The sequence below is a fragment of the Chaetodon auriga genome, chromosome 15 (assembly GCF_051107435.1).
Source record: "Chaetodon auriga isolate fChaAug3 chromosome 15, fChaAug3.hap1, whole genome shotgun sequence".
Taxonomy (NCBI): Eukaryota; Metazoa; Chordata; class Actinopteri; order Chaetodontiformes; family Chaetodontidae; genus Chaetodon; species Chaetodon auriga.
The window spans coordinates 18,908,158-18,933,403 of record NC_135088.1 but is presented as its reverse complement, the minus strand read 5'-3'; the positions used below and the strand labels follow the sequence as shown (position 1 = coordinate 18,933,403).

At 41.5% G+C, this 25,246-nt stretch overlaps 3 protein-coding genes across 3 annotated transcripts; 2 read left to right on the top strand and 1 right to left on the bottom strand.

Annotated features, from left to right (window-relative positions):
* The first annotated feature begins 166 nt into the window (after positions 1 to 166).
* On the top strand, positions 167 to 1,553 carry atg101 (autophagy related 101). The gene is made up of 2 exons (XM_076749767.1): positions 167 to 695; positions 778 to 1,553. The coding sequence occupies exons 1-2, from the start codon at positions 444 to 446 to the stop codon at positions 1,180 to 1,182; spliced, it is 657 nt and encodes a 218-aa protein (XP_076605882.1). The 5' UTR covers positions 167 to 443; the 3' UTR covers positions 1,183 to 1,553.
* A 1,183-nt stretch (positions 1,554 to 2,736) lies between these two features.
* zbtb21 (zinc finger and BTB domain containing 21) lies at positions 2,737 to 10,419 on the bottom strand. The gene is made up of 2 exons (XM_076750132.1): positions 10,315 to 10,419; positions 2,737 to 7,688 (listed from the first exon to the last, which is right to left on the bottom strand). Exons 1-2 carry the CDS (start codon positions 10,400 to 10,402, stop codon positions 4,651 to 4,653), a joined length of 3,126 nt encoding a protein of 1,041 aa, XP_076606247.1. The 5' UTR covers positions 10,403 to 10,419; the 3' UTR covers positions 2,737 to 4,650.
* A 1,684-nt stretch (positions 10,420 to 12,103) lies between these two features.
* Positions 12,104 to 25,161, top strand: umodl1 (uromodulin-like 1). Its single transcript, XM_076750131.1, has 17 exons — positions 12,104 to 12,315; positions 12,540 to 12,782; positions 13,051 to 13,209; positions 14,490 to 14,617; positions 14,871 to 15,057; positions 15,850 to 15,990; positions 16,884 to 17,153; positions 18,335 to 18,592; positions 19,096 to 19,208; positions 19,341 to 19,560; positions 20,308 to 20,445; positions 20,552 to 21,642; positions 21,797 to 21,957; positions 22,237 to 22,473; positions 23,132 to 23,288; positions 23,392 to 23,476; positions 24,120 to 25,161. Exons 1-17 carry the CDS (start codon positions 12,240 to 12,242, stop codon positions 24,305 to 24,307), a joined length of 3,852 nt encoding a protein of 1,283 aa, XP_076606246.1. The 5' UTR covers positions 12,104 to 12,239; the 3' UTR covers positions 24,308 to 25,161.
* The last annotated feature ends 85 nt before the right edge of the window (positions 25,162 to 25,246 follow it).

The following is a 25,246-nucleotide window of genomic DNA, read 5'->3' as shown; positions in this document are numbered from 1 at the left end:
TTATAAAGTTTGTCTCAATCGAGAATGTGGCTTTACTCTGTATTAGATGAAGTACGCCCCAAATGAAAACACACATTTATAAAATTACTCCAAAAACAGTGTAAGGACCTCTGCGACTTGCCGTAGACTGTCGCTGCCATCATCACCACTTCTTCCTGTCCTATTTGTAACAAACACCTAGCCAGCTAGCTAACTTATAGTTACAATGTCGCCCGACTCACTCCACATAAATTACACGTAGCGGTAGGGTAACCTCTTTGGAAAGCAGTCATTTGTGTCTTAATATACAATAATACGCTGAGTGGAACAGGCCCCGCCCATCTGTAAAGGTAAACAAAGTGGATTTTCGCCTCTTAACGTGATCGAGCTGGTATATAGCAGCGTTAGCCATCGTCACCCTCCTCGAATCGTCGCTTGTTAATGGAAATAACTATCATTTCACTATGAATTGCCGCTCGGAAGTTCTTGAAGTAACAGTGGAAGCGAGGCAGGTGGAGGAAGCTATGCTGTCGTTGCTGCACACCATTTTATTGCATCGCAGCACAGGCAAGTTTCACTACAAAAAGGAGGGCACGTACTCCATTGGTACCGTGGGCACGCTGGACATCGACTGCGACTTCATCGATTTCAGCTTTGTCAGGGTGTCATCGGAGGAGTTGGACAGAGTGATTAGGAAAGCTGTGTCTGAATTCAAGGTAATTGGTGGTTTCAACATGTGCTTGTCGACCGTAATGCTTGGGCAGGCCTTGACCATTGTATCATACGCTGTGTTTACAGGATGCTTTGAGCAACTCTGGCAGCGATGGCATGGGCCAGATCTCCCTGGAGTTTTACCAGAAGAAGAAGTCTCGGTGGCCTTTTTCTGACGAGTGTATTCCCTGGGAAGTGTGGAGCATCAAGGTCAACGTGGTCAACCTGGCCAATGAGCAGGAGAGACAGATCTGCAGGGAGAAAGTAGGCGAGAAGCTGGGCGAGAAGGTGATCAACGTTGTTGAAGTCATAAACCGCCACGAATACCTGCCAAAGATGCCTACCCAGTCTGAAGTGGACAACGTTTTTGACACCAGTCTCAAAGATGTCCAGCCATATCTTTACAAAATCACATTCCAGATCACTGACTCTCTGGGCACCTCTGTAAGCACGACGATGAGAAGGCTGATTAAAGACACCCTGGCACTGTGAGGATGCTCCAGGATGGAGAGAAAAAAAACGATCTGGCTGATTTTATTCATAAATGTGTTTATAGTCATGCCTGACAACTCTTTTTCTGCTCACAAACACGATTTGTCAGCTCCTGCTACAATGGACAGTTGGTTGCTTTTCTCATGTCTCTGCTGTGGTTCAGGTATCTCTTGTACCTTCTATGTAATATTTAATTTGTTTTTTTCTTTCCAAATAGTCTTGACCTTCCACGATCTAGTAATGCAACTTTAACACAGTAGCAAGTAAAACAATTTATCAGTGAAATTCTCTAAAAGGTTGTGTTGCTGATGTTTCATCTGTAAATTATTGTACATCTTTGACAATAAATATTGTTTATTGTAACTGAGGGTAATTATAGTCAACAGTCATTGCTCTTTCAAACTGAAGATTGGTTCTGTAAAGCTATCCCAACATTTAAGATGAAAACAACTGCTAGTGAATACAATTTCACAAGACTGCATCATATAAGAACATTTCTTGTTTGTTTTTAATGCAAAAGCTGTGGCTGAGTTTGGGAACAGATTTCCTCATCTATGTGAAAACTTCCTCTCTGTGCACAACTTCATGGAGAGTGTGACCTTACACACGGGTAGGACAGGATTTCCACTTGGGCCATTTTTCCAAATTAAAGCAAACACCTCCTAAAATTCACTCCCAAGTTTCCAGTCAGAAATGGTCACGGTGGCCCACAGCTTGCAAAACATCCCCCTGGCTCAGGGTTGTCTGCCAACAGGATGACGTGTGTGTCCGTTTTCACACACTTTAGTTCCTCAGGTGGGCTCATGAAATAATCTTCCATTTGCCTCACAAGTCACATGGATGAAACCGACTGGACTGAAGTTAACTGGTTGTTTATTATGTGGTTTGCGAGGGTTAAAAGAAATATGCAATGCCTTCATCTGTAACACAACACTGATTCCACACACAGCGTCACAACTTTTTTGGGATCTGGGTTGTAGTTTGAAAACCTAATGTCTAATTATAGTAGTTGAGGGATTGGAGATTTGGGCATATGGAGCAAAAATGTTCTTTTATCCTGAATTAAGACCCTGAGAGATGTGTATCACTAAATCCAAGGCCTTATACATCTGTACCATGTAAATATGCAAACTCATATCTGCTTTGAAGTATTGAGGCAGTATGCCAAAGTCAAAACAGTGGTTTGGTTACAAAGAAAACGCAGTAAATTCAGAAAGTGAGCATGGTTTAAGTCATGGTGTATCAGGGTAAGTTAAGCAGCACCGAACAAGCTCACTGATAGTTATGGAAGTTCCTGTAAATGCTGTTAAATATCTTTTGATTAAGATTTAAATCAGCTGCAGGGCAAAGTAGAGCTCACCACTTAAAACCAAAATAATTCAAATACCACAAATTGTTGTATATACATTATACTCCATTGTTACTCTTTATTACAGAAATGAAGCACAAAAACTGTAGAAAAACCTAAACACAAAACAGCTCCAAAAGCAACAATAATGCAACCAATGCTGATACAAATATTCATTATTGCAGTGAGAGCACAGGAATACTAAAAAGATAAAACTTTTGTTTACTAACAAAATTGGTACAAAATTGAAGATACAAACACTTCCATATACACAATTCTATTCATTTCTGTGAAACTTCAGAAAGCTTTTATCACAAGAAATTAAGAGCACTATTATCAATACAGAATTTCTCCAAAGAATTTAACATCACAATGCTGCACACGTTGCTCATTTCGTAGAAAACATTCCCATAGTTTGTGTGGAGCACTCTTTGAATGCAACGTCTCCCAAATAATAGCAATCATAATAATTTCTGGCAAAGTTCTAATCCATCAAGCCAAAGCAGAAGTATATACTTGGACAAGAAAACAATTGTGAAACAACTGGAATACAATCAAAACACAATCTTCAATAAGAACTCTTTAGGAAGCAGGAACGCTCGCTCACCATTTGTTGAATAAAAGATTTGCTTTGTCATGCCTCCCTCTTCTTGACTTAACCACCTTGAAAAGCCTGAGTCAGAAGTCAACTGAAATCTGAAATTCCATTGTGCTTTCATGTAAAACAGTATTGACAAAATATTTCTCAGCTTGCATAAGGCCATCAAAGCATCGTAAAGCTTGGTTAATTACTCTACCAAATGTGTTCAACTGCAAAAATCTATCAATACATGAGTATTTACATAACACTGGTGTTCCACTGGGGTGTCAGACTTGAGTCATTCAGAAATTATAATTTCATCTTCTAATTTTCATGTTTGTTATTGAGTGTAACCATAAATTGCATCACTGTGCTGCTGTGTGCTTTGCTTGTTAGAAATATTTCAGATTTATTTCTAGCACCTGATGTAATGAGCCAAATACTTGAATGATGTTTAATATTTAGGATACTATCAAATCAACTGGCTGACAGGTTCCCCATTTTTTTTCGCCTAAGCTGGTCTCAGAACCTTTTACAAATGTTTTTTCAGCAACATGTTGAAATGTTCTAATCATTTACCCGTGGGAAAAAAAAAAAAAATTGCACGACATAAAAATGATTCACCAGGCAAGTGATTAGGAAGATAAATTATAATTACTGAATGGAGACAATGAATGTAATGCATGCAATTAATCAAGGCTGCATACTGAAATGCTTTGCTGAAAACAGCAGGTATCTGAGGTGTGTTTGATGTACAGTGTGTGATATAACTTTATTATTATTACACTGAAGGTTTTATTCAGTCTGCCCGTTAAACAAAATGACACAAAGGCATCAAGAAACTCAAATATGACAGAACAAATGCAAAAGAATGCGAAGCATAAAGAAAAAAAACCCCTGAAACTTATGGGCCTATGTCTCACTTCTACCTCTGCAGCCTAATATCTCAGTTAGTGAAAGGATCCAAGCAAACACTTTGTACCTTGTCCCCCTATAACAGAACTGTTAAGCAAAGTGCATATTGAATACATTATTGAGGCCACCAATGTTATCTTAAGGGTTGTCAGTCACATCAAGAGATAGATCTGATACAAAAGCAAAGCACTATTCTTTAATTCAACTGCAGCCTCCCAAAAATGTAAAGCACTTCTTCCACACTCTGAGAAAACAATGTATATAGCTGTACCAGTCAAAAGTGGTACATCTGAAGTGATGAGGGGTGCGACTCTGTGCCTTGTGTTCTCAAACACCTTGATAGATAATTACACATAGACAACTAAGAGGTTTAATATAGATAAATGCTTTTAGCTCGTTTCGAAAGGAAAATAAACCATTTATCATCATCTCACAGAGGAACCTAGCACTTGATTGCACATTCATGTTTACACCTCTAATGAACATGGCCACTTTAATATAGGACATTGGAGGCAAGCAAATAAGCTATACATTCAAAGTCTTCCTTCTGTAGGCTGAGGTGTGTTTATTCTAATATTACGTATCGTCTCTCAAGAGAAATGCACAACTATAACTTGTCTGATGCTTACATGTGGCTGTGACTCTGCTCATGGCTCCAGAGACTAAAAGCCGTCTTGAAGGTCCTGTGACAGAGTTTACACATGTACTGCCTCTTAAATGTCAGGGCAGAGAGAGACGGTGCATGGTAAAAGAGTGTGTCTGATTCCTGAGGGCCACCTGGATTCTCAGTGCTGTTTGACCTTGACAGAGGGCTGTGGCTGCTGAGTTGCCGTTCTAGTTCAGGCCTCTTCGTCTTGCCTACTGATGAGCTACAGGGCTCTGGGCTGCTGGACTCCTCAGCCATTACTGCAGCAACAGGCGCCGTCTGGGTGGATTTGAGCACGGAGGCCTGTGGGCAGGGACGCTCGGAGTTTTGAGGGGTGGTGGGAGGGGAGGGAGACAGAGGTGAGGGCTGTCTCTCGATCTCTTTGGCTCCGGGTTCGTTAGCAGTCGACATGTGCGACTGGAAGTGGCTCCAAAGGCGGAAGTTGGTCCTGAAGGCTTTGTTGCAGATGTGACAGATGAATGGTTTGATGTGGCATAGCAGCTCCTGGTGTCGTTCCAGGTCTTTGCGAGAGCCGAAAAGATTCCCGCATTTCTCGCATGGCCACACACCGGGTTCCTCCGGCCCAGTTTTGGTAGTCTCTGCTTTTTCCCTCTCGCTCACAGCCTCCTCTAATGGCTCCTCCTTCACTACCAGCTTGCCATGGTGGCCCATGCTCAGGTCCTCAGGCACATAGGATGAGGAGTCTTCTGAATCGTACATGGGTGGACCTGAGGAGTCACTGTAACTCATGTTCTCTCTTGAGCTCCCAGTTGCTAGAGGTGCATCGCTGTAATGCTCCTCCCTGAGCATTTCAGACTCCTCTTCATTGTTCTCTTGTTGCTTCAGGTGAATCTGGTCTTTAACAGTCATCATGTTTTGGTTGTGGACCTCCACCTGGTGGCGCCATATGCTGAAGGAGGACTTGAAGGTCCGCATGCATTCCAGGCACGTCAGTTTCTTGTACTTACAATGTGACTCGTGGTCCTTCTTGACTGCTGGACTTGAGAAGCGGAGGCCACAGTAGGGGCATACAGTTGCATGTCGACAGCCCCTCTCATGGTCTCCCTGCTCAAAGAGTGAAGACAGCTTCATATTACAAAGTCTACAGGAGTAACCACCAGCGTCCGTGTCCTTCTGTTGAATGATCTCATCCTGTTCCTGGTAGAGGATGCTCTCGTTCCCTGTCTCCTGGTCAGCTTTTTCAGCAGGATGTGTCCTTAAATGCTGCCTGTACTGAGACTGGAACACGAATACTTTCCCACAGTAAGGACATATGAAGCTCGGCCTTGATCTCTTTTTAGTGAGTGCAGGAGACTGCAAACCCTGCTTATTCCTCTTTAACTTCCAAAGCAGGGCTTTCTTTATTTCCCTCTCTCGCACAATATCTATCAACTTCTTTTGAAATTTCTCATCCAGTACAGAGGAACTGGAGGATGAGGCTGGATTTTGTACTACACCATGCTGAGTTTGGCAGTGAGTCCACACTTTGAAGTTGGTATGGAAGCGCTTGTGGCAGATGTCGCAAGCATACGGCTTTTCAGGATTGTGATACATATTTACATGACGATGTAGTCCAGCACTGGACCTGAAAACCTTTAAACAGTTCCAGCATTTGAAAATCTTGTTCTGAGGTGGCTCTCCACTGATCTCATTCGCACTCTGAGGTACTGTTTTTGACATGTTCTCGTCAAGTGAGAGGGTATGTTCTTTAAATATTTTGCTCTTCTTGAATGGGTACCTTCTGTTGTCTGGCCTGTCCTTTCGTTTCCCAAAAGAATTAAAGTCCGACCTGGGACCTTGGTCATAATTTGTTTGCAAGTCTTTAAGATTGACTGGCAATGTATCTCCAACTGTGATTCGAATAATGTCCATGGGGTCAGCGAGTGGACTGCTGGGCTCAGCTTTCACGCTGACGTCTCTTTCTACCTGAGTTTCTTCATCATACCTGCTGGGGTACTTGGACCTGAGAACCAGGGGAGATGTTCTTTTTGAATTGCCATTGTGAGCAGATGTTTCTGGCCCAGATGCTAATGATGTCATTTTGACAACTGATTGTTCACGATTTTGCAGCTCCTTGAGCTCCAGTGTTGGTGAGAAGACTGGAACGGGGCTGTCCATAGATAAAGATCTCCGGAGCAGGCTTTTTATGAGTGGCCCACTCCTGTCAATGGTCTGGCTTGGCTCACTGGCCTGACCCTGAAAGGGCACTTTGGTGTCATAGTGGGGCTCCTGCTCCTCATTCTCCTCTTTAGTGTGCCTGATGTGCTGCGTTTCAGCATCACTGAAAGACACTGATGATGTCAGCTGGGGCCGAACAGATGTGATGTGTGATGAATTCCCTTTCAGTATGGAGGTGTATGGATAGGTGGACTTCCTGTCTGCAGCTTCACTCTGTTCAGATGATTTCCGGCTGATGGATTCAGAGTTTCTGACAGATTCATAGGAGTTGTGTTCTGATGGAGGCTGAGCTGGCTCTCTGGTAGAGTGGGGAGATGATGATCTCTGTGATGTTTTTCTTGGATAACTTGAGCGAGAGGGATGGGCTGTGTCATTCTGCATACGACACACAATGACGCTCCTTGTCTGGACATCATTCTCTTCTCCTTCTGAGAACGAAAGCCTTTTTCTAGACACACAGTAGGACGCATGTGGCCTTGTTGACACAATATTGGTGAGGAAAGGGATTCCAAGGCTGTAGCCCAGCTCTTGAATGGCCGCAAGGCTGCCTTTGTCAACAAAAAGTGAGGAGGAGTAAATGTAATTCAGAACTATCTCGAAGGCGTCGGGCTCACAGAAGTCCAGGTTTACAACTTTCAGTGACTCTGCATCCATCCTTGTGAACAGGGACTGGAAATACTCACTACTGGCAGCCAGAACACTCTTATGGGCCTGGTACCTCTGGTCTGCCACAACCAGAACAACATCACACATCTGGCCCCGCAGGCGCTGCTCATTCAGAACCCCTAACACTGAGAGGGCATGGGAGGGATTGCTGTAATGCACAAGGCTCTCCATGGCTGAAAGACAAGAGAATTCCATGTTAATGCAGGAATGTAAACACAAAGGGTGATCACAGAATGAGTTTGTTAGAGAAATGAGCATGAACAGACACTTGCACACATACAATAATAGCCAGCTGGAGCTTAGGTACCTGCCTGTCCTTTTGCCCTCTCATTAATGTACGTCTGCATCTGTTGGTCTTGTCACTTCTCATGTCATGATGAATTTCCATTATATGATGTAGCCTTTTTTTATGGTTAATTTAGCCAAGCAAGACTTATGTCCGTTATGCTGATATGTAAAATAGGAAGTGTTAAAATGGTTGATTGGTTAAATATGACAATAAAATTCCAGCACAGGGTATTGAGTGTTTCCTGTTAGCTGGATTCTACTGCATTTTGCATGTTTAGACAATTTATGAGAAGTCTCGTAACAAATGTAACAACTGAAGGACAGATCACTTCTCTAATAAAACAGCACTGTCAATTTATTTTTAGAATTCTTGAGAAAGATACATGTTTATATTTTTCAAGTATTAAGGCAAGAAGGAAATTATTCTTTAACAAATAACTTGACAATTTATCTACAACTTCATAATTTACAAGATATCAGCTTCCACCTGATGGTAAGCAGAAGCAACTAGGAGCTTTCACTCCTAGTTTCACTGGTATTTGAATGGATTTCATTTTTTAGGATTACTTCAGTTTAGATATTATTTGGCAGTGTTATCTAAGCATCTTGTTTAATAACACATAATACTGTGTACTGTGTGTGCAAACAATTGTTCAAAGGCACATTAATGACACTAATGATAATCCACAACATAATTACTGTGATTTACAGCTGCAACGTTTAGTCAATTAATCGATTAGTATTCACAATAACATGGTGCACACTAATACAGAAGGCAAGTTTATGGGCATTACATCATGTTAGTAGCCAGGTATTAGGTATGAAAATGCAGCTGTTAAGTCACCCTCAGTGAAACAGACTAATGCAGGAAGTTTCAACAGTTTTCCTTTAAAATAAAGGCTTTTCACCACAGAACATTTGCCCTGGGCAGAGGTGGGCCACCTCAACAGAATTTAAGACCACTTACACCATAAAAAAATTTAATATGCTAATGAAACATTAACCTTCAAAGAAAAAAGCAGAGATGTCATCTCATGCAGTAAATGCCACATATTTGTCAGCAGGTATTCCTTTCAGGCTACATACAGCCTTAACAACCTCTACCAACAAGTTAGGGCAGTATGTATGTAGGCTGAGAAGCAACTCAGAGCAACAAAGAAAAGTCTGCAAAAGCTCCACTCACACATGAAGCTCATTGCTGTGAGCACATGGTAATAACTACAGGTACCTCATATGAAAATATCAACGTCTTTATGTACTCCTTACTTGACTCACCTGCATTATGTTGACAATGTTTAAATCGATTTTACTATAGAAAATCTGAAACAATTCAAGTGACAGGGACAAGTACAGGATTTTGAGCAGTGAGAGAGGCCCGTTCCCCCACCCCCAGTGGAAATTACGCACTTGGAGGTACAGCTAGCTAAACTTTTTGCAGTCTAATACACCAGCCTTGCAATAAAATGTACATTTATAATGTTTCAGTTCGAGTAATAAGTCACCAATTCATTCAATTTGTTTAGATAGCTCCGTTATATGCACACATGTAAATCACTGTGTGGCACATGGCATTTGTTGTGCAAAAAAGAAAGAATTCCAAGGCAATATGTCAAAGGCCTCTATTAGTTGCACTGAAGCTACCTTCCGAAATACACGAACTCCAGCATCTTCAGCTACTAGAAGTGATCTTATTTCTCTGTTGTCCAAATCCCAGGTTTCTCACAAATAACGTACGTTGCTTCGTGAGACGTTTATTTTGAAAATTGTGACCGGAAGGCACGTTACTTATGTTGACGTAATTGACACTTGCTTTCATAGGTTCATGGCCAGAAGCTTCATTCATTCATCAAAAACTAAGACCCGCTCGGTTGCCTCTCAATCAGAACTTGTGGTCCACGTTGATAGACCGGCGCGGAACCGGTCGTGTCTGTTTTCTATCAGGAAGTCGAGTGAGGCTTTCAGCATTAGATCATCCATGAGACGTGGCTCAATACCTCATGACTGACAACTTCTCAAACCCAAACGCCGCTTTCAGTTTGGCTATTAGTCACGCGTTTCTCTTTTGTGGGTGAAAACGAGGCCACAGCCGTTTTTCACCGATTTAACGACACACCGTTTCTATCAAATCAAGAGGGGAAAAGTTGAGCGCGTTTCGGTGGATTCCAGCACGGTAATCCCGGAATGAAAACACAGTCGGTGCAGACGGAGAAGCTGTTGGAGTGTGGGGGAGTGAATTGTACCCGCTGCCTCCGGTGGAAGTGCTGTTTTGTTTTGTTTAGTTTTTTTTTCTTAAACGGTTCAGCCCGGCCTGACACGGCGCGGTTTGCAGGCTGAAAACAGGTTGTCGCACGTCGGGTTTTACAGCAGCACAGTCCCCCTTTCGAGTTACGTCAGGGAGGAAGGAGCGGAACGGAAAGGAAAAAGCTTCTCCTTAACATCATTATACCAACTGTGTTTCAGCCTCCCTGCTCGTGTTTCTACCGTCAAGTTTGGTTGTCTGTCTAGACTTACCCTGCCCGTCGTCAATATGGCCTTTCCTCCTCACAGCCGGGACTTTATTCAGTGTTGTGAGCTTTCTGCGCGCTGGTCGTGATTCCATCCATCTTGAATTTGACGTCATCCCACACCAGGGATGAGGTCATCGCAAAGAACGCTCGTCACGTGCACTGCGTTGTGATAGGCTGGATAGGACCAGGAGGCGGGGCCAGTGGAAGACTCGACACTGAGGCTAATTTAAAGAGATAGGTCATATTTTTCGTTTCAGCTGTTACTGTTTCTGTTTTGCTGCACTGGTTTTTATTTTTGTCAAAGGTTGCTAACTGAAGTAATACTCTATATTGTAATTGAGTGTGTACTTGAACAGTCTTCTGTAATTATTTGTCATCAGTTTAAGTATAGTGTGTTTGTGGTTCTATTTAGCTTGATGTTAAATTGCATGTTACAGTAAACTGGCCAAAGGTGGAGACTTTGGTGATTCTTTTTACCTACTTGAATTTATTGATTTTTAATTGAAATTAAAAAAAGATTTTCATTGAGTGTATGCATTTCAAAAAGCCACCTTCTCATTTTAGGAAATACAAAAAAGTTTTAGTTTTTTAAACTTATATTTTCAACTACAGCTTGTCTGGTTGGTTTGAACAGTGATGTGCAGATATAATATGCATGTAACTGCATGCCCCTCCAACCCCAGTGAAACTAATTAAGTCCCTGACTGAATGGAAGTCACTATAGCGTAGCAGTAGGCTCTTGTCATTACTGGCATCCAGTGGGGATTCGTTGCTGTGTTTATTTGACCTCCCCCTGAAAGGTCTTGTCAGCCACCGGGAACAGCCTCATAACTCAGGTGTGGTACTGGTGGTGAAAAGACTATATTTTCATCAATAGCATGAAATATGGCATAAAACCATGTCCTATTGAGCAGATGATTGTTACTTAGAGGTGTAACTGTATTTACTGTGTAGTGACCTTAGTTGACTGCGCCTGTAGCCTTGCACCTCCCTGCAGCCGTACGCTCCAGTTCGTCAGCATGTAAGCAGTCATTATCACATAATGACAGAGGGAAGTTTAATCAGGCACATTTTTACACCTCATTACTATTAAAGGAGGAGTACCATTACACTAATCACTACATTTACTAAGAATGAAAGATATACAGGGACTGATTTAAAGGAACCCAGAAGCAGCAGACGTTTCTTTCATCAAACACTGATGTATATCCACATTCATACAGTCAAAATGATGACATAATCTCGATGTGGACTTTTTTTTTAGACCATATCTTTGACAGCCAAAGCATCCCACTGGCTCTTCACGTAATGAGAATGAAGATGCGGGAAAATGGCAGTCAAGTTCTCACTCCTCCTTACTTGACACTAATGGCTGACACAGCCTGTTAATGCCAGCAGCATAGCTAGCACTGCCATGGTTACCTGTGTGGAAACCGAGTCATTAGAGACTTTGACTCCTCCCATCCCACATCTCTCTCCCTGGTGTCATAAACATGTTTACTGACCCTGACTCTGCCAGAGAATAAAAGAGTAAAAGGACTTTATTTTTGAAAAATGAAAATGAGGCCTCATCTTCCTTCGTGAAAATCATGTGAACCGGAGGCATTTCTCTCTGTAACATACTGACTCACTGGCTTGTCACGCTGCCATACTTTACTGTAATGCAAGATATCAGCTTGTCTAAATATTATAATATTTGTCCAAAAATGAATGCTATTTGTAACTCCAAATATTCACATAAATGTGCTGCTGGCTACCTTGCTTTTGTGATCTGTTAGCGACTGATGGTGCATCGAGGGGAGGAGGAACACAGAGCCACAGAGGATTTGGTCTTTGAGCACACCCTGAACAGTCAGCATCATCTCAAAGAGAAACATGCACATACAATGTGATCGTTAAATGTGTGGTTGAGACTGTGTTCTGTGAAAAATGAGTTGGATGCTCTCCATCTGGGTGGCCGCAGCCCTGCTGGCTCTCTGTAGGGGAGAAAACACTGTGAATGAAGGTAGGCCTCTACGCAGATGACAGATTAACATGAAAGTGATGCATTGCCACAGCAGAATATGGCATTTTAGGAGGATTTACACTTCTGCTTTGTCTGCTTTCATTTGTTTTTTAACAGATGATAGAGCATCAGGGAGAATTGTTAATGACTAATTAAAAATCTGATGTCATGTAGCCAAGGAAATTTAACCAACAGTGAAATTTACAAGATGTATTCTATTCCAGGAAATAGCCTGTCTGTATCTGGCTACCATCTATGCATTCGCAATGAGACAAGGATTGTGACTTTCCTGGCAGTGCATATGGTGCCCTATCCTGTGAAACAGCCTTGTGGTGACTGGCTGCTCTGGAAGACATGTACAGTCACACGTTACAGGAATACCCACCAGATTGAGTACAAGACAGTGGTGGAGCAGGTGATCAGGTGCTGCGATGGCTACGTTCAAGTCGGCCGTTACTGTGCTCTGCGTGAGTGTACTGCACATCATTTTTCCATTAATGGGATAGGAAATTATAGGAGAGCGTAACTTGTTCTGTTCGTTGACAGATCTCAAGTGTCTTTGTACAAGTGTTTATGAAATATGATGATAAAGCATCACTCGCTCAAGTCATCGGCATGACCTTTCAGTGTGTGGTACTGTGTGCAAGACACCAGATGGAAGCACAGAAACCGCAGAGCTACAAATATCTCACTGCTAATATATGGCCTGTAACATGTTATTTCCTTTGAACAAAGCTGTAAACAGGAGTGGGGAGTTCACTGCCAGGCCAGGATCCTGTCCAACTGCAGATGGATTGTATCCCGGATCTGAGGACTGTGAGTGGGATATGGACTGCCCAGGCTGGCAAAAATGCTGCCTGAGATCGGATCGCTCTCTCTGCAGTGATCCTGCAAGTTAGTATACGTCTCGATTTTTTTTTTTTTTTTAATTTGTTATCAAAATATGTAACTAGTATGGTTTCTTGAGTGAAGTCACATGTTCTTATTAAAGGGTCTTTTCACCCAAAACTTGTAAAATACTCTTTCTCACTGGTTTCCAGCCTTCATTACAGTACAGTATAAGAGAGGTGAAGGAAGTGTTGTTTGCCATGTTCAAAGTACTGAACAACAGTAGCACAAGTAGAGAAGAGTCAGAGAAACGAGTGACCTGACTCAGTCATGTCAGATCCACAACGATATCTATCTAACATTTGCTAATGTTAGCTAACAGCAACAACAACAACAATAACAGCAACAAAAGGAATAAAAAATCACAAGCTCGTACAAAAATAATTAAGGCTGCTGCAGCAAAACACTTGAGTGTGTTGAATTCAGCAAGTGTGCATTTTATTACTCATGAATTCAAGTTTTTATCTATAAAATAAGAGATTAGAGTTATTTCTTTTTTTAATATGGTCTCACATTATAGCAGCTGAAGTCTCTTTAAAATGTCCAGTTATTTGGGATAACGTCGACCTCGCTGTGTAAAACTTTCATTGGAACAACTTTCTACTGAAGAAACGATATGATGAATGTTTATTAACTGCAAAGAAACCTCACTGTTTCTTTACTGATTTTTCTACATGTCATTTTTCATCCTTTTCGCTCAAAACCAAGTGAAATAAATCCAAACAATACTGCATGCTCAGGACTGTATGGAAATTATTATGAGGGTAGTGGGAGGAAAAATAAAGTCGAGGGTTGGGCTATGTGTATTTTCTTTTTGCTGCAGAGAGGGATGTCTCTTATTTTTAGAAGAGGCAGCTTTGGTGTTTTTACAATTTCTCACCCCAGATTTATTTTTTATTTTTGCTTTCCCTTAAACTGCACAGAACTGCATGGTTCATTTAAACCTCATTTCCACTGCATGATTTTTGGTTTTTGCATTGGCAAAATTTCTCAGTTGAGGTTCGAGAACTGGAATGCTTGCTTGTACTATTCTCTGCTTAGTAACAATCATTGTAAATGATAGATAAAACAGTACGCCATCTAAAACTCTTAATGCATCTTAACCTTTAGATGCACCAGTTTAACACTGTGGCTTGCTTGTTTTTAAAATGTGAACCATAAGGTTCAGATAGCTTCACCACCCCACTCATTTTCATACAGCCCCCTTGATCCCACGAGCTTTTCGTTAAAAAATGTGGGTTTTCTCTGTGATTTGGGTGAACTGAACATTTCAACTGAAATTTCAGGCTCAGCAAATTCCTCTGAGATTGGAGGACACCGTTTTAATGCAACAGTGACAGTGAAGACAGATTACGAGCAAATGATGTCCAAGGACAGAGGACATCTGAATCACACAAGACTGATACAAGCAATGGTAATACTGCTGCAAACACGAATACTGCTCCCACTACAGCTATTAAGACCTCTGCTGCTTATATGACTATTCTGCCAAGACCTCTAGCCAGCTACAAATACCTGCCCTGGTAATTCTGTTCATGAGAAAATGTAAATGATTAAAACATAGAAGATATAATAAGGTATCCACTTGTGGGTCTCAGAGTTATTTAAGATTTTCCTTCTTTCATTTGTTTCACACTGGTTATTTTTTGTGTTTCTATCACTAATAGGTGACTGGAGCTCTGCAGCAGTCTGATGTTTCAGTTTACTTCCTCAGCTCATGGCCTGTGCATCCCTACAGAACCGCCACCTCACTGCTGATTGACTGCAGCTCTGCTCTCTCACTGTACAATGTCACATCAAAGCTGCATCTTCTCCTCAAACACATACAGGAGGTGTCATCTGTAACCGTGGAAGGTGAGGAGACATGCTCGTTGTGTACAGCAGCACTCATCTCTTAGTGACGCTTTTTTTTTTTTTCGTTAGAGAAATGACATTCTTGTAGAGTTTTGAGAATGATTCATGTTGCAGAGAACACAGTGTTCAGGAAAAAATGACTCAGCCGCACCACAGTTTCCTTCTCCCACCACTTCTATTTGAGTGACAGTCATCTGTGGGATGTTTCCTGCAATGTCGGAAAATAACACCAGAGCGAGTGCATACACACACACACACACACACACACACACACACACACACACACACACACACACACACACACACGTGCACAACCCCCCCCACCCCCACACATACACAGATATTAATCATGAATCAGTCATACTTGTTTCATGTGCACTAAACACACAGTAAAAAGCTCACCATCACACACACGCATGCACACAAGAACACACATCTTGCCTTCAAAATGTTGTTTTACACATATTTCTTTCTCTTCTCTACATTTTTAGCCAGTGTTATAATATACTTCAGTTATTTTCAGCCGCCTCTGAGTTGCTTAAGCTTGAAATTAAAGGAAAACAACTGAGTCAAGTCCAACCTGTACTTTTTCATTTTAAGCAATCTGAATGTCTTTCCTTTAACATGATGGGTTTTTTTTTTTTTTTTCAGAAAAGTATTTGTTATTTCCAATTTTCACATTACACCTTGTAATTACTGCTCCTCGTGCAAACACAGCCCTAATTCAAGAGCATGCGCATGTAATTTTAATTCCAGTGCAATCTCTTCATATGTCTGTGTTTCTAACTGCAGATATAGATGAGTGTGCACAGCCTGCTGTCCATCAGTGTTCTCCTCAGGCAGACTGTAAAAACACAGTGGGCTCCCACCATTGTACCTGCCGCCAAGGATACACTGATGTTGACCCCGACAACCCTGGAGCCAATTGTACAGGTTAGGTTGTGTGTGTGTGTGTGTGTGTGTGTGTGTGTGTGTGTGTGTGTAGCTAAGAATGGATCGAACAGTATACAATAATATAGATATTCTTTTCTTTATATCATGCAGCAAATAATTGTGATTTAATTGCTTATCATGCTTTCCATAATGATGTCAGTATACAAAAACCATGTAAACTGACTCATTATAGAACACTAAACCAATAATCACCTATTATTTTCCTGAACAACATCTGATACCTTTTTTAAGAAATATCCTTATTTTGTTAGGCTAGGTAAAAATGTTTGAAAAAAAAAAAAATTATTGATATAAAGAAATAAATGTAACAGGTTTATGAACAATGTAAGAATTCATCAATAATGAAGTGAAGACTACATGTTTTTTTTTTTTTTTAGAATTCATTAAACATCATCCAAACTAACAAAAATCCCAAGAAATGTTTAATCAAACCAAGAACACTATGGTAGGGCAAGAATGATGAATGGCACAAACAAACAAGCACCTTCAAATGCACAATAAGGGGGAACAAGATGTGCCAAAGTGGTTCCTCTCGCTGCTGGAACCAGGAAATTGTGGTTAGCTGTAGCGTGACAGCATTCTGTCATCACTGCAAAGCTCTCCTGCAGGCTGCGTGCCTCTTGATTTCACATATTTTTAGACACAGAGATGCTAAAACCCCACTCCTTTTACATAACTGAGATGTTAGCCAGTGTCGACAAGCAAGCTGTATCTTCATCTGAGTGCCTAATTCATACACAGTAGATCTGTGATGATAGAGCTACTTGGTAAACAAATAGCATAGCTGGCTGGACCCACAGAACTCTTATGATGTATTATTGCTTTGCATCAGAGGCTTTGACTTCAACATTGGCTTGTATTCTTTCTTCCAGCTGACATCAGGGTTTTGGCCACCACAGAACCCCTGCTTACCTACCTTCCACCCAAGAGCACAACCTTCACCCCAGCTTCCAACACCACACAGGACCCTCTGCGCAACACCACGGGTCTCTTCGATTCCACTGAGACCAGCACGACTGCATCTCTGACTAATACAAGCTCTGTCCCTTATAATACATCACATGCTCTGCAGTGGACCAGTTCTGCACCTTCTACCAGCATGAGCTCAACTGTAGAGTCACCTCTGCCAACAGCCACATGCGGTAAGAATTGGTTTATTTCTGTCTCAAGGCTGCTTAAAATCCCTGCATCTCAGTTTATAAGTTAATTTAGTATAGTGTTTATCAGAAGAAGTATTTGATTTTATCAAAAGGATTTGATTTTAATTGTGCTGATGAGTGTGGTGAAAGTCAGAACTTTGCATGTTTTGATCAAATTCATCCTCGGGCTGATTCAGATATATTTAAAGCAAATGTTTGACATCTTGGGAAATATGATTTGCTGAGAGTTAAATGAGAAGATTGATATTGCTCTCATATCTGTAAGGTAAATATGAAGCCACCACCATTAGCCAGTGCGCTTAGCTCAGCACAACGCCTTGAAACATTTAGCTCTGATGTATATAAAGCAACATTTTGGGATTTTATGGGAGGCAGGGGGGTACTGAATGATGTGTCAGGCTATTTTTCAACCAGGTGCAGTGACATCCTTGAGTCTCAGTCCTGTTCAGCACTGGCTCATCCACTGCATGGGTTAATTAGGAGTTAGAGAAGGAAGGTTCCATTGGCAAGCTCAGGGAGGCAGCTGTGGGCTACACTTTAACAGAGATGGTGAAGTTAACCAAGCTTACATTTGCCAAACCACTTTCTTGGACAAGCGACACATTTGTGCTTTGTTGGAAATGTGTTTTCAAGCAATATTATTTAGTTTTCTTTTAAGAGAAAAGACTTCAAGATGAAGGCTGGCTGTTTCCCCGTTTCCAGTCATCATGCTATGCTAAGCTAACTGGCTGCAAGCTGTAATCTTACAAAATGCAACCATTTGCAAATGAACAGTGTTTACCGAAAAGTTTTAAAAAGTGTTCCCGAGCCCTTGTATTAATATCCTTTAAACAATCGTGTTCACAAAGTGGTGAACTTCTCTTCATCCTTGCTTGTGTTCGACTGAACCTTGAATGAAGCTGTGAGATAAAACATTAAATATATTGTCTTTGATTAGCAAAAGATTAGCAAGTTATCACATCTGTCTTATATTTTACACAGCATCCCAACTTTTTTGGAATCGGGATTGTATGATTACCATTAAGACATGGGAGTGGTATCAATGTTTTCATGCTTCCCAATAAATGTGACACTATTCCTTTAAGCACAATGAGTGAATGATAACCCTGCCCCCTGTGCCCCCCCTGCCTTTCCCTCCCTCGCTACCCATCACCACCTTCCAGCTCCTCCCAGCATCACCAGTTTATGGTCGGCTAATGTCACTGGAACCTCCTTCTGTGTCTACTGGTCCAGCCAGTTTCAGATGAACCAGACTTACCAGTTTGTTGTAAGCAACTGGTCAGAGGTCATTCATTCTCTGGAAACCAATGAGACCATGATGGAGGTGGGGAGACTGAAGCCTGGCATGCTCTACAATGTTACTGTCACACCTCTGGCCTGTGGAAGCCAAGGAACCAGCCTTCAAATGTTGGTCAGGACTGGTAAGACCTGTGCACAGAAAGAACGCTGACTGTTCCAGTCTTTGACTTTTGTACCATATACAGTAAACACGACTGAAAAGCTGTGGGGTGGGAGTTCATAACTTACAGTAAATTGTTACTTTTACACATAATGAACTGCAACATGATGTACAATTTTCCATTTTGATGATATAATAACAGTTAGTATTAGAAACTAATGTTATGGTGTTGTTATTGCTTGAATGCAAATATCAGCATTAAAAACTTAATCTAAATTTATTGATTAAGTAATCTAAATTGACAAAATGGCACAGGAGATGAGACTGACTTACCCAGATTATTGACAATGAGATGCAAGCACTGAATCCTCCTCCAAGGAGTATAAAGTAAAGTGAAAAAATTGTCCCTAATGTGTGATGAAGAAAACATTCAATTTTGAACCAATAGGACATGGGCTGATAAGAGTGCTGCCATTTAATGGTGGAAAATGTGTTCAATGTACTGAGTAAGGCTTGTCTTTGTAGATGCTCAGACTCTGGATGCCACAGCTCGACTCACCAACATCCAGTTCACTGCTGATCTGCAGAACACCAGCAGCCAGGCCTACAAAGCCCTCACTGAGAGTATAACACAGGAGGTACGAGTGCTATGATGAATATCCAGCGACAGAATCTGATTTTTAAGCAGAACTCCTCTCGATGTAAACAAGACCAAATTCACTCATCCATCATTATTCTGACTGTGGGGCTGTTTCCTTTGTCACCTACAGATCGCCCTATCTCTGTCTGCAGAGATGAAGGCCATGGTGGATTCAGGCCAGGTGAGACTTGAAATCAGAGGCTTCTCTCCGGGGAGTGTGATGGTCAACTTCACCATCATTTTCATGCCCAGTCAAAGCCAAGACATCAGTAATGTGTCTACAGCTCTGCTGCACTCCCTGATGAACAGCACCAAATACACTGTGGATAGAAACAACACAAGAATAACTGGTATGTCTAGTTCTAATCTCTGTTCTAACACTGTCATTTATGAAACCAGGGCTGGTCGGTATAAAACTCTTAGGAAGTGCTAAAAGAATTTAAGACTATTCTAAGAAAGAATAGTCTTAAATGCTAAAAGTATCTTTCAACAATTAATGGTTTGATTTTACACATCAGGATTATTTTACATTAGTTACTCAAGGCTAGTTCTACTCAGCTTGTGAAAACAGTTGAACAATGTTGTCTGTGGTTTCCCCAGGTCTGAGAAAAAAAAAACCCTGATGACATCATCAGGGTTATGCCAGTTTGGGACTTTGAGACTTCAAAATATTATCAAAAGACCTCTGTTACAAACTGGTGCAGGTGGAGTTTGACAGATGTAGGCATTTACCAGGCAAGGACAGTATACAAAATGATGCTGTCAAATTGCATTGTGGGAATTGTAGGATGCAGCATGTTTAGATGCTGACCTATACCAGGGTCTATAGACAAGCTATGTCAGCCTCCGCTCCCTCAGATTTAACTATTGTTTAATATGACTCTTGTGAGTCCCCCAGCTTTGTGGTTGCGCAACACAAAATTGCTGCAGTATGCTGTTCAGTGCTCAGCACAATGGCACAGAAGTGTTGTTAAAATGAGGAGGACTACAAATGTTTTTGTTGGTCTTTTTATCATTTGCTATTCCACCATGAATTTTTTAAAGGAGAACTTAAAGCCTGATTTACTGAACCTTTTTTTTTTTTTTTTTTTTTGTAGATTTTAATGAATGTGCTTCAGGGGAAAATGACTGTTCCCAGTGGGCTACATGTACAAACTCCTGGGCCTCCTACACATGTGCTTGCATGGATGGATTTACAGACAGTAACTATGAAAGGCCTGGACGAGCCTGTCAAGGTACAGACTTACAGTGTGGAAAAGATTAATTTTACACAGATTGTGTGCACTAAATAATAACAGAATATCTTTCCATTTTGTAACCACAATGTTTTGTCTTCTGCAGCAATTACTACCTTGGAGACAATGACTCCACTGACACCCACAGTATTTCCTACAGTTAGCGCTGCCCCTTTCTCTCAAAAAATACCCACAACCAGTGATCCAGCTTTAATCACTGTAACCACCACTCCAGGGACAACCACAGTCATTATAACAACAAGTGAAATGGTTTCCACTACAGTCCCATCTACCTCACTGGTTTCAGCCCCTTCTCCAGCCATGCAAACAGCTCTCCCAGTTGTAACAACTACTGAAGCTACCACTGCTTCTACCACTGCAACCACCACCCCTGCATCCACAACAAACACCACTACAGCCCCAACAACCACCGCTACTGCCCCAACAACCACCGCTGCTGCCCCAACAAACACCACTACAGCCCCAACAACCACCGCTGCTGCCCCAACAACCACCGCTACAGCCCCAACAAACACCACTACAGCCCCAACCACCACCGCTGCTGCCCCAACAAACACCACTACAGCCCCAACCACCACCGCTGCTGCCCCAACAAACACCACTACAGCCCCAACAACCACCGCTACTGCCCCAACCACCACCGCTGCTGCACCAACAAACACCACTACAGCCCCAGCAACCACCGCTGCTGCCCCAACAAACACCACTACAGCCCCAACAACCACCGCTGCTGCCCCAACAACCACTGCTACAGCCCCAACAACCACCGCCAAAGCCCCAACAAACACCACTACAACTCCAATAACCACTGCTACTGTCCTGACAACCACCGCTACAGCCCCAACAAATACCACTACTGCAGCAACAACCACCACTACTGCATTGACATCCATGACCTCCACCCTTACAACTGTCGTTACCAGCCCCACTACCACTCTTACAGCCAACACTACTGTTCTGAGAACTGCCACCAAAGCCTCTGTGCCAGGGGCCATCTCAGTCCAGTGCAGGGTTGGTGCCATCACTGTGACAATTGTCAGGGACTTTCTTCTGAGCACCAAGATCCGGGAGAGCACCCTATATCTGGGCTTGCCAGAATGTGGCGTCAACGGAGGCAATGCCACCCATGCTGAGCTCACCGTGGCCTGGAATGAGTGTGCCACTGGGCTTGTACATGTGAGTTTTTTCCTTTTATGAACAACTAATGCATTTGAGAAATTTTTATATTTTGCTATGCTCTTGTGTGTTTCATAGACCCTATGTTTGCCAGTATTATGTCCCTAAAACAGAAGTGCATCAATTCTGAAAATAACCCATACTGGTATTTTAGAATGAAACCCACTACATGGCATCTATAACCCTGTTCAATACCATGGATCAGTACACCACATCCAATGGAACAGTGGAGGCACCCAGAATACGTCTGGAGGTTCCCATCATGTGTGCCTACACGAAGAGCATGCTCATCTCTGCTGACTTTGGATCCATGGGGTATGCTTCACTTGTTGCCATGATTACTCAGCATACTTTAGTATTTTACAAAACAGCCTCAGATCAGCTGAGGCAGTTTGATGTGCATCCAAAGAAAGCAGATACACCAATATAGAACTCTGTCACTTCTAAATCATCTAACGAGCAACTGTACAGATTAAACAAACAAATTCATTTGTGAGCTTTAGAGGTGCTCCCTGGCGGATTGATTTTAATCATTGTACACTGTGTTGCTATTGTGTTTATGGCTGTATATATTTTTTTCTCACTCATCTCCAGGTATGACATGATCAAAGATGTCATCATGGGCTCAGGGTCGTTCCAGGTGACAGTGCGGCTGATGAACGGTACAATGCCTCTACCCCACAACTACAGCTTGTCCCCTGCGGAGGCTGTGGTTGTGGATGTCAGCCTCAACACCTCCTCAGAGCAGATTAAAGTAGTTCTCAACAAATGCTGGGCCACCCCCACCCAAAGCCCCTTCGACACCAACAGCCACGTCTTCCTGCAGAACAGGTCTGCTTCTACCTACAGCACTAGCACCATTTCTATTACTATGAGTATTTCAGTTAGCTACTATAACTACTACATTTACTCGTTCTTTAACTTAAATTACAGCAATTACCAATTATTTTCCTAATGCTGCCACTACTTCAGAGTATCTCAACCTTGGAGAGCCCACAGGGATCACTTAATAAGATCTCAAGATCATGAATAAATAATTTTGTAATGGAATAACAAAGTTGTGATAACAGATTTATCATCTTGAAAAAAACACAAGGTATTTTTCTGAAGAGAGGAAGTGATTATGTTGTTATTGCGGAACTTTTCTCTGTCTATCAATAAAGCTATTAATACCACGGCCGTTCTCTGCTTCTGTAGGTTCTAAGTACAGGCACATCATTTTCCCCATGTAATCAATGTGGTCATAGGCAACAAAAAAAAGAAGATGATATGAATGTTAGCTCAGTACAGACAGTAACTCAATGTCAGTGGCAGATTTCAAAAAGAGGGTATCATTGATTCAAGTCACAGTAGTGTGAAATGAAAATTCTGAAACAGACGATTGAATATTGTCATTTAAGAGTCAGTTTAGACACAATATGCAACCATATCAGACGCAGACAATGACTAAAAAAAGAAATGTCTCACTTCCTTGTTTCTGTCTCCATAGCTGCCCCGAGAACACATACACCAAAGTGCTGATGAACGGCAACTCCAGCACATCTCGAGTGTCTGTGCAGATATTCTCCTTTGTCAACCTGAATGTGATCTACCTGCACTGCCAGGTCCAGATCTGTGCGCAGATTGGATCAGACACCTGCGTGCCTGTGAGCCCATCCTATTCAGTCAGATACAACCTTGCAACTTCTTCTCTGCAACGTTGTAGAAGAGATTCTCTCCTTTGTCATGTTTGCATGTGTTTTCTTGCAGGACTGTCTACAAAGAACAGCTCGATCTTCAAACACAATTGGAACAGGTTTTGGTTCTTCTGGGCCTCTTCTGAGGTCAGATGAAGGTGAGTACTTTTACCCAGAACAATGATATCCACTATGAAGCATTTCACTCCTCTGTGCTATGGAGTTTTTAGAAAGGAAGTATTTTTCAGCTGCATGTCTCTGCTGTGCTTAACTTTGAGTCAAAAAATGGGATTTAATTCTCGCTGAACAGTGACACTTCAGCTTCTTCTCTGATACCAGTTTTAAAAGTAGAGACTTCACTATCCATTATCAACCTGAGTGTCTCTTCATGTTAGAATTTGAATAGACCATCTAGATTGTGAGTTATGACAGCAGCGCTGCTGTTTCTATCATCAGTCTGGTGGAGAGTTTTAGTAGCTTGATGGAAAACACTTTTGAAAAAACTCTGATGTTGATTAAATATATTTGCAGTATCTTCAACTATTCATTTTCATGATAGGCTTGTGAGTGGAATTGAAAAGTCCAGCTTTTTGCAAGTGTGCAAAGCAAAACAGTTTGTCATAAGAGCCAGTTCTTAGTTAAAAATAAGTCTGAATTTTTAGATAATCTCCTCACAATTTCTAAAGCAGTGACTTAAACAAGACTATTTTCTTTGTTTTATTTTCAGGTAAATCATCTTGTTGAAGTTTTCACTGTGTTCTTGCTCATTATAATTCTGTAACCTGACACATATATTTGCAGATGACTTGGAGGAGGAATATAACGTGCTTCATATAGTTGGACTCTCCTGTCTCGGAATCGGCCTGTTGCTCTTCTTCCTCGTTGGTTTTGTTTGCCTTTTCTACTACCAGAGGAATCGCATTGGACACTACAACTTCAGCGTCAAACCCAAGCAGGAGAACTTCACCTACCTGGTCTTTAACACCTAGCAGTGTAGCGGCACCCACAGCCAGTCTCAGAATCTGAAATCTGAATCTGAAAAGCTCAACATTCTTGCAACAGCAGAAAATTTTGACAGGCTATTACAGCACAGCTGCCACTGGGTGGCACTGTTGCACCATTCACATGTTAGCCCTCATCAAACATGGCAAATACTTGCACATTAAACAATGAAGTACAGATTATATTTATAGTTCATCTGCCCCTTTGACATTTCTATTTATGATACATGTATATAAAGCATAGTAGAATTTATATTCACTATATATGTCTTATTAGATTTAAGATATTAAATCGATAGATCAGTTGCACACTGGAATGTCAAATACAGAGACTATGAATGTTTCAGAAATATTTAACATTGAAGAGGAGGATATGAAGAAGATGCTTCTGACTTGTTAAGTTAAATGTTTGTCTTGAAAGTTTTCAGCTGCGTTTTGTCTTTAGTTGAGACAAAAACTGTTCACAGAAGCGTGAGACATGTTAATACTGGAGAGAAAATGCACACACTAAATTCAGAATATTGAAAATACCCACTGAGTATGCAGAATATTTCACTACATTCACATACGAATTTGTCAGTTTCCAGTTTGCACTAAACTAGCTTGTATTGCTTTGTATAAGAGACTATGTTCACCTGGAATAATATGCGTTAAACATACAAGCTGCTATACTGGTCAAGCACAATTATTGTTGTATCTTTTTGAGCTGCTATTTTTTGACAATTGCACTTTTTGTGTTTGTCGTGTTTGTTGCAGATTTTGAAATACTCTGTTCTCTCGTGTACAAACCCTTTGTGCTGTAAGTGGTGTGACAATAAACAGGTCCTGTATGAATTCAGACACTTGGTGGTGCTGCTGACACAGTTCTTCAGCCTATAAAAACACGGCAAGATGGCTTCCTCCAAGCACAGAGAAAACATGTTTACA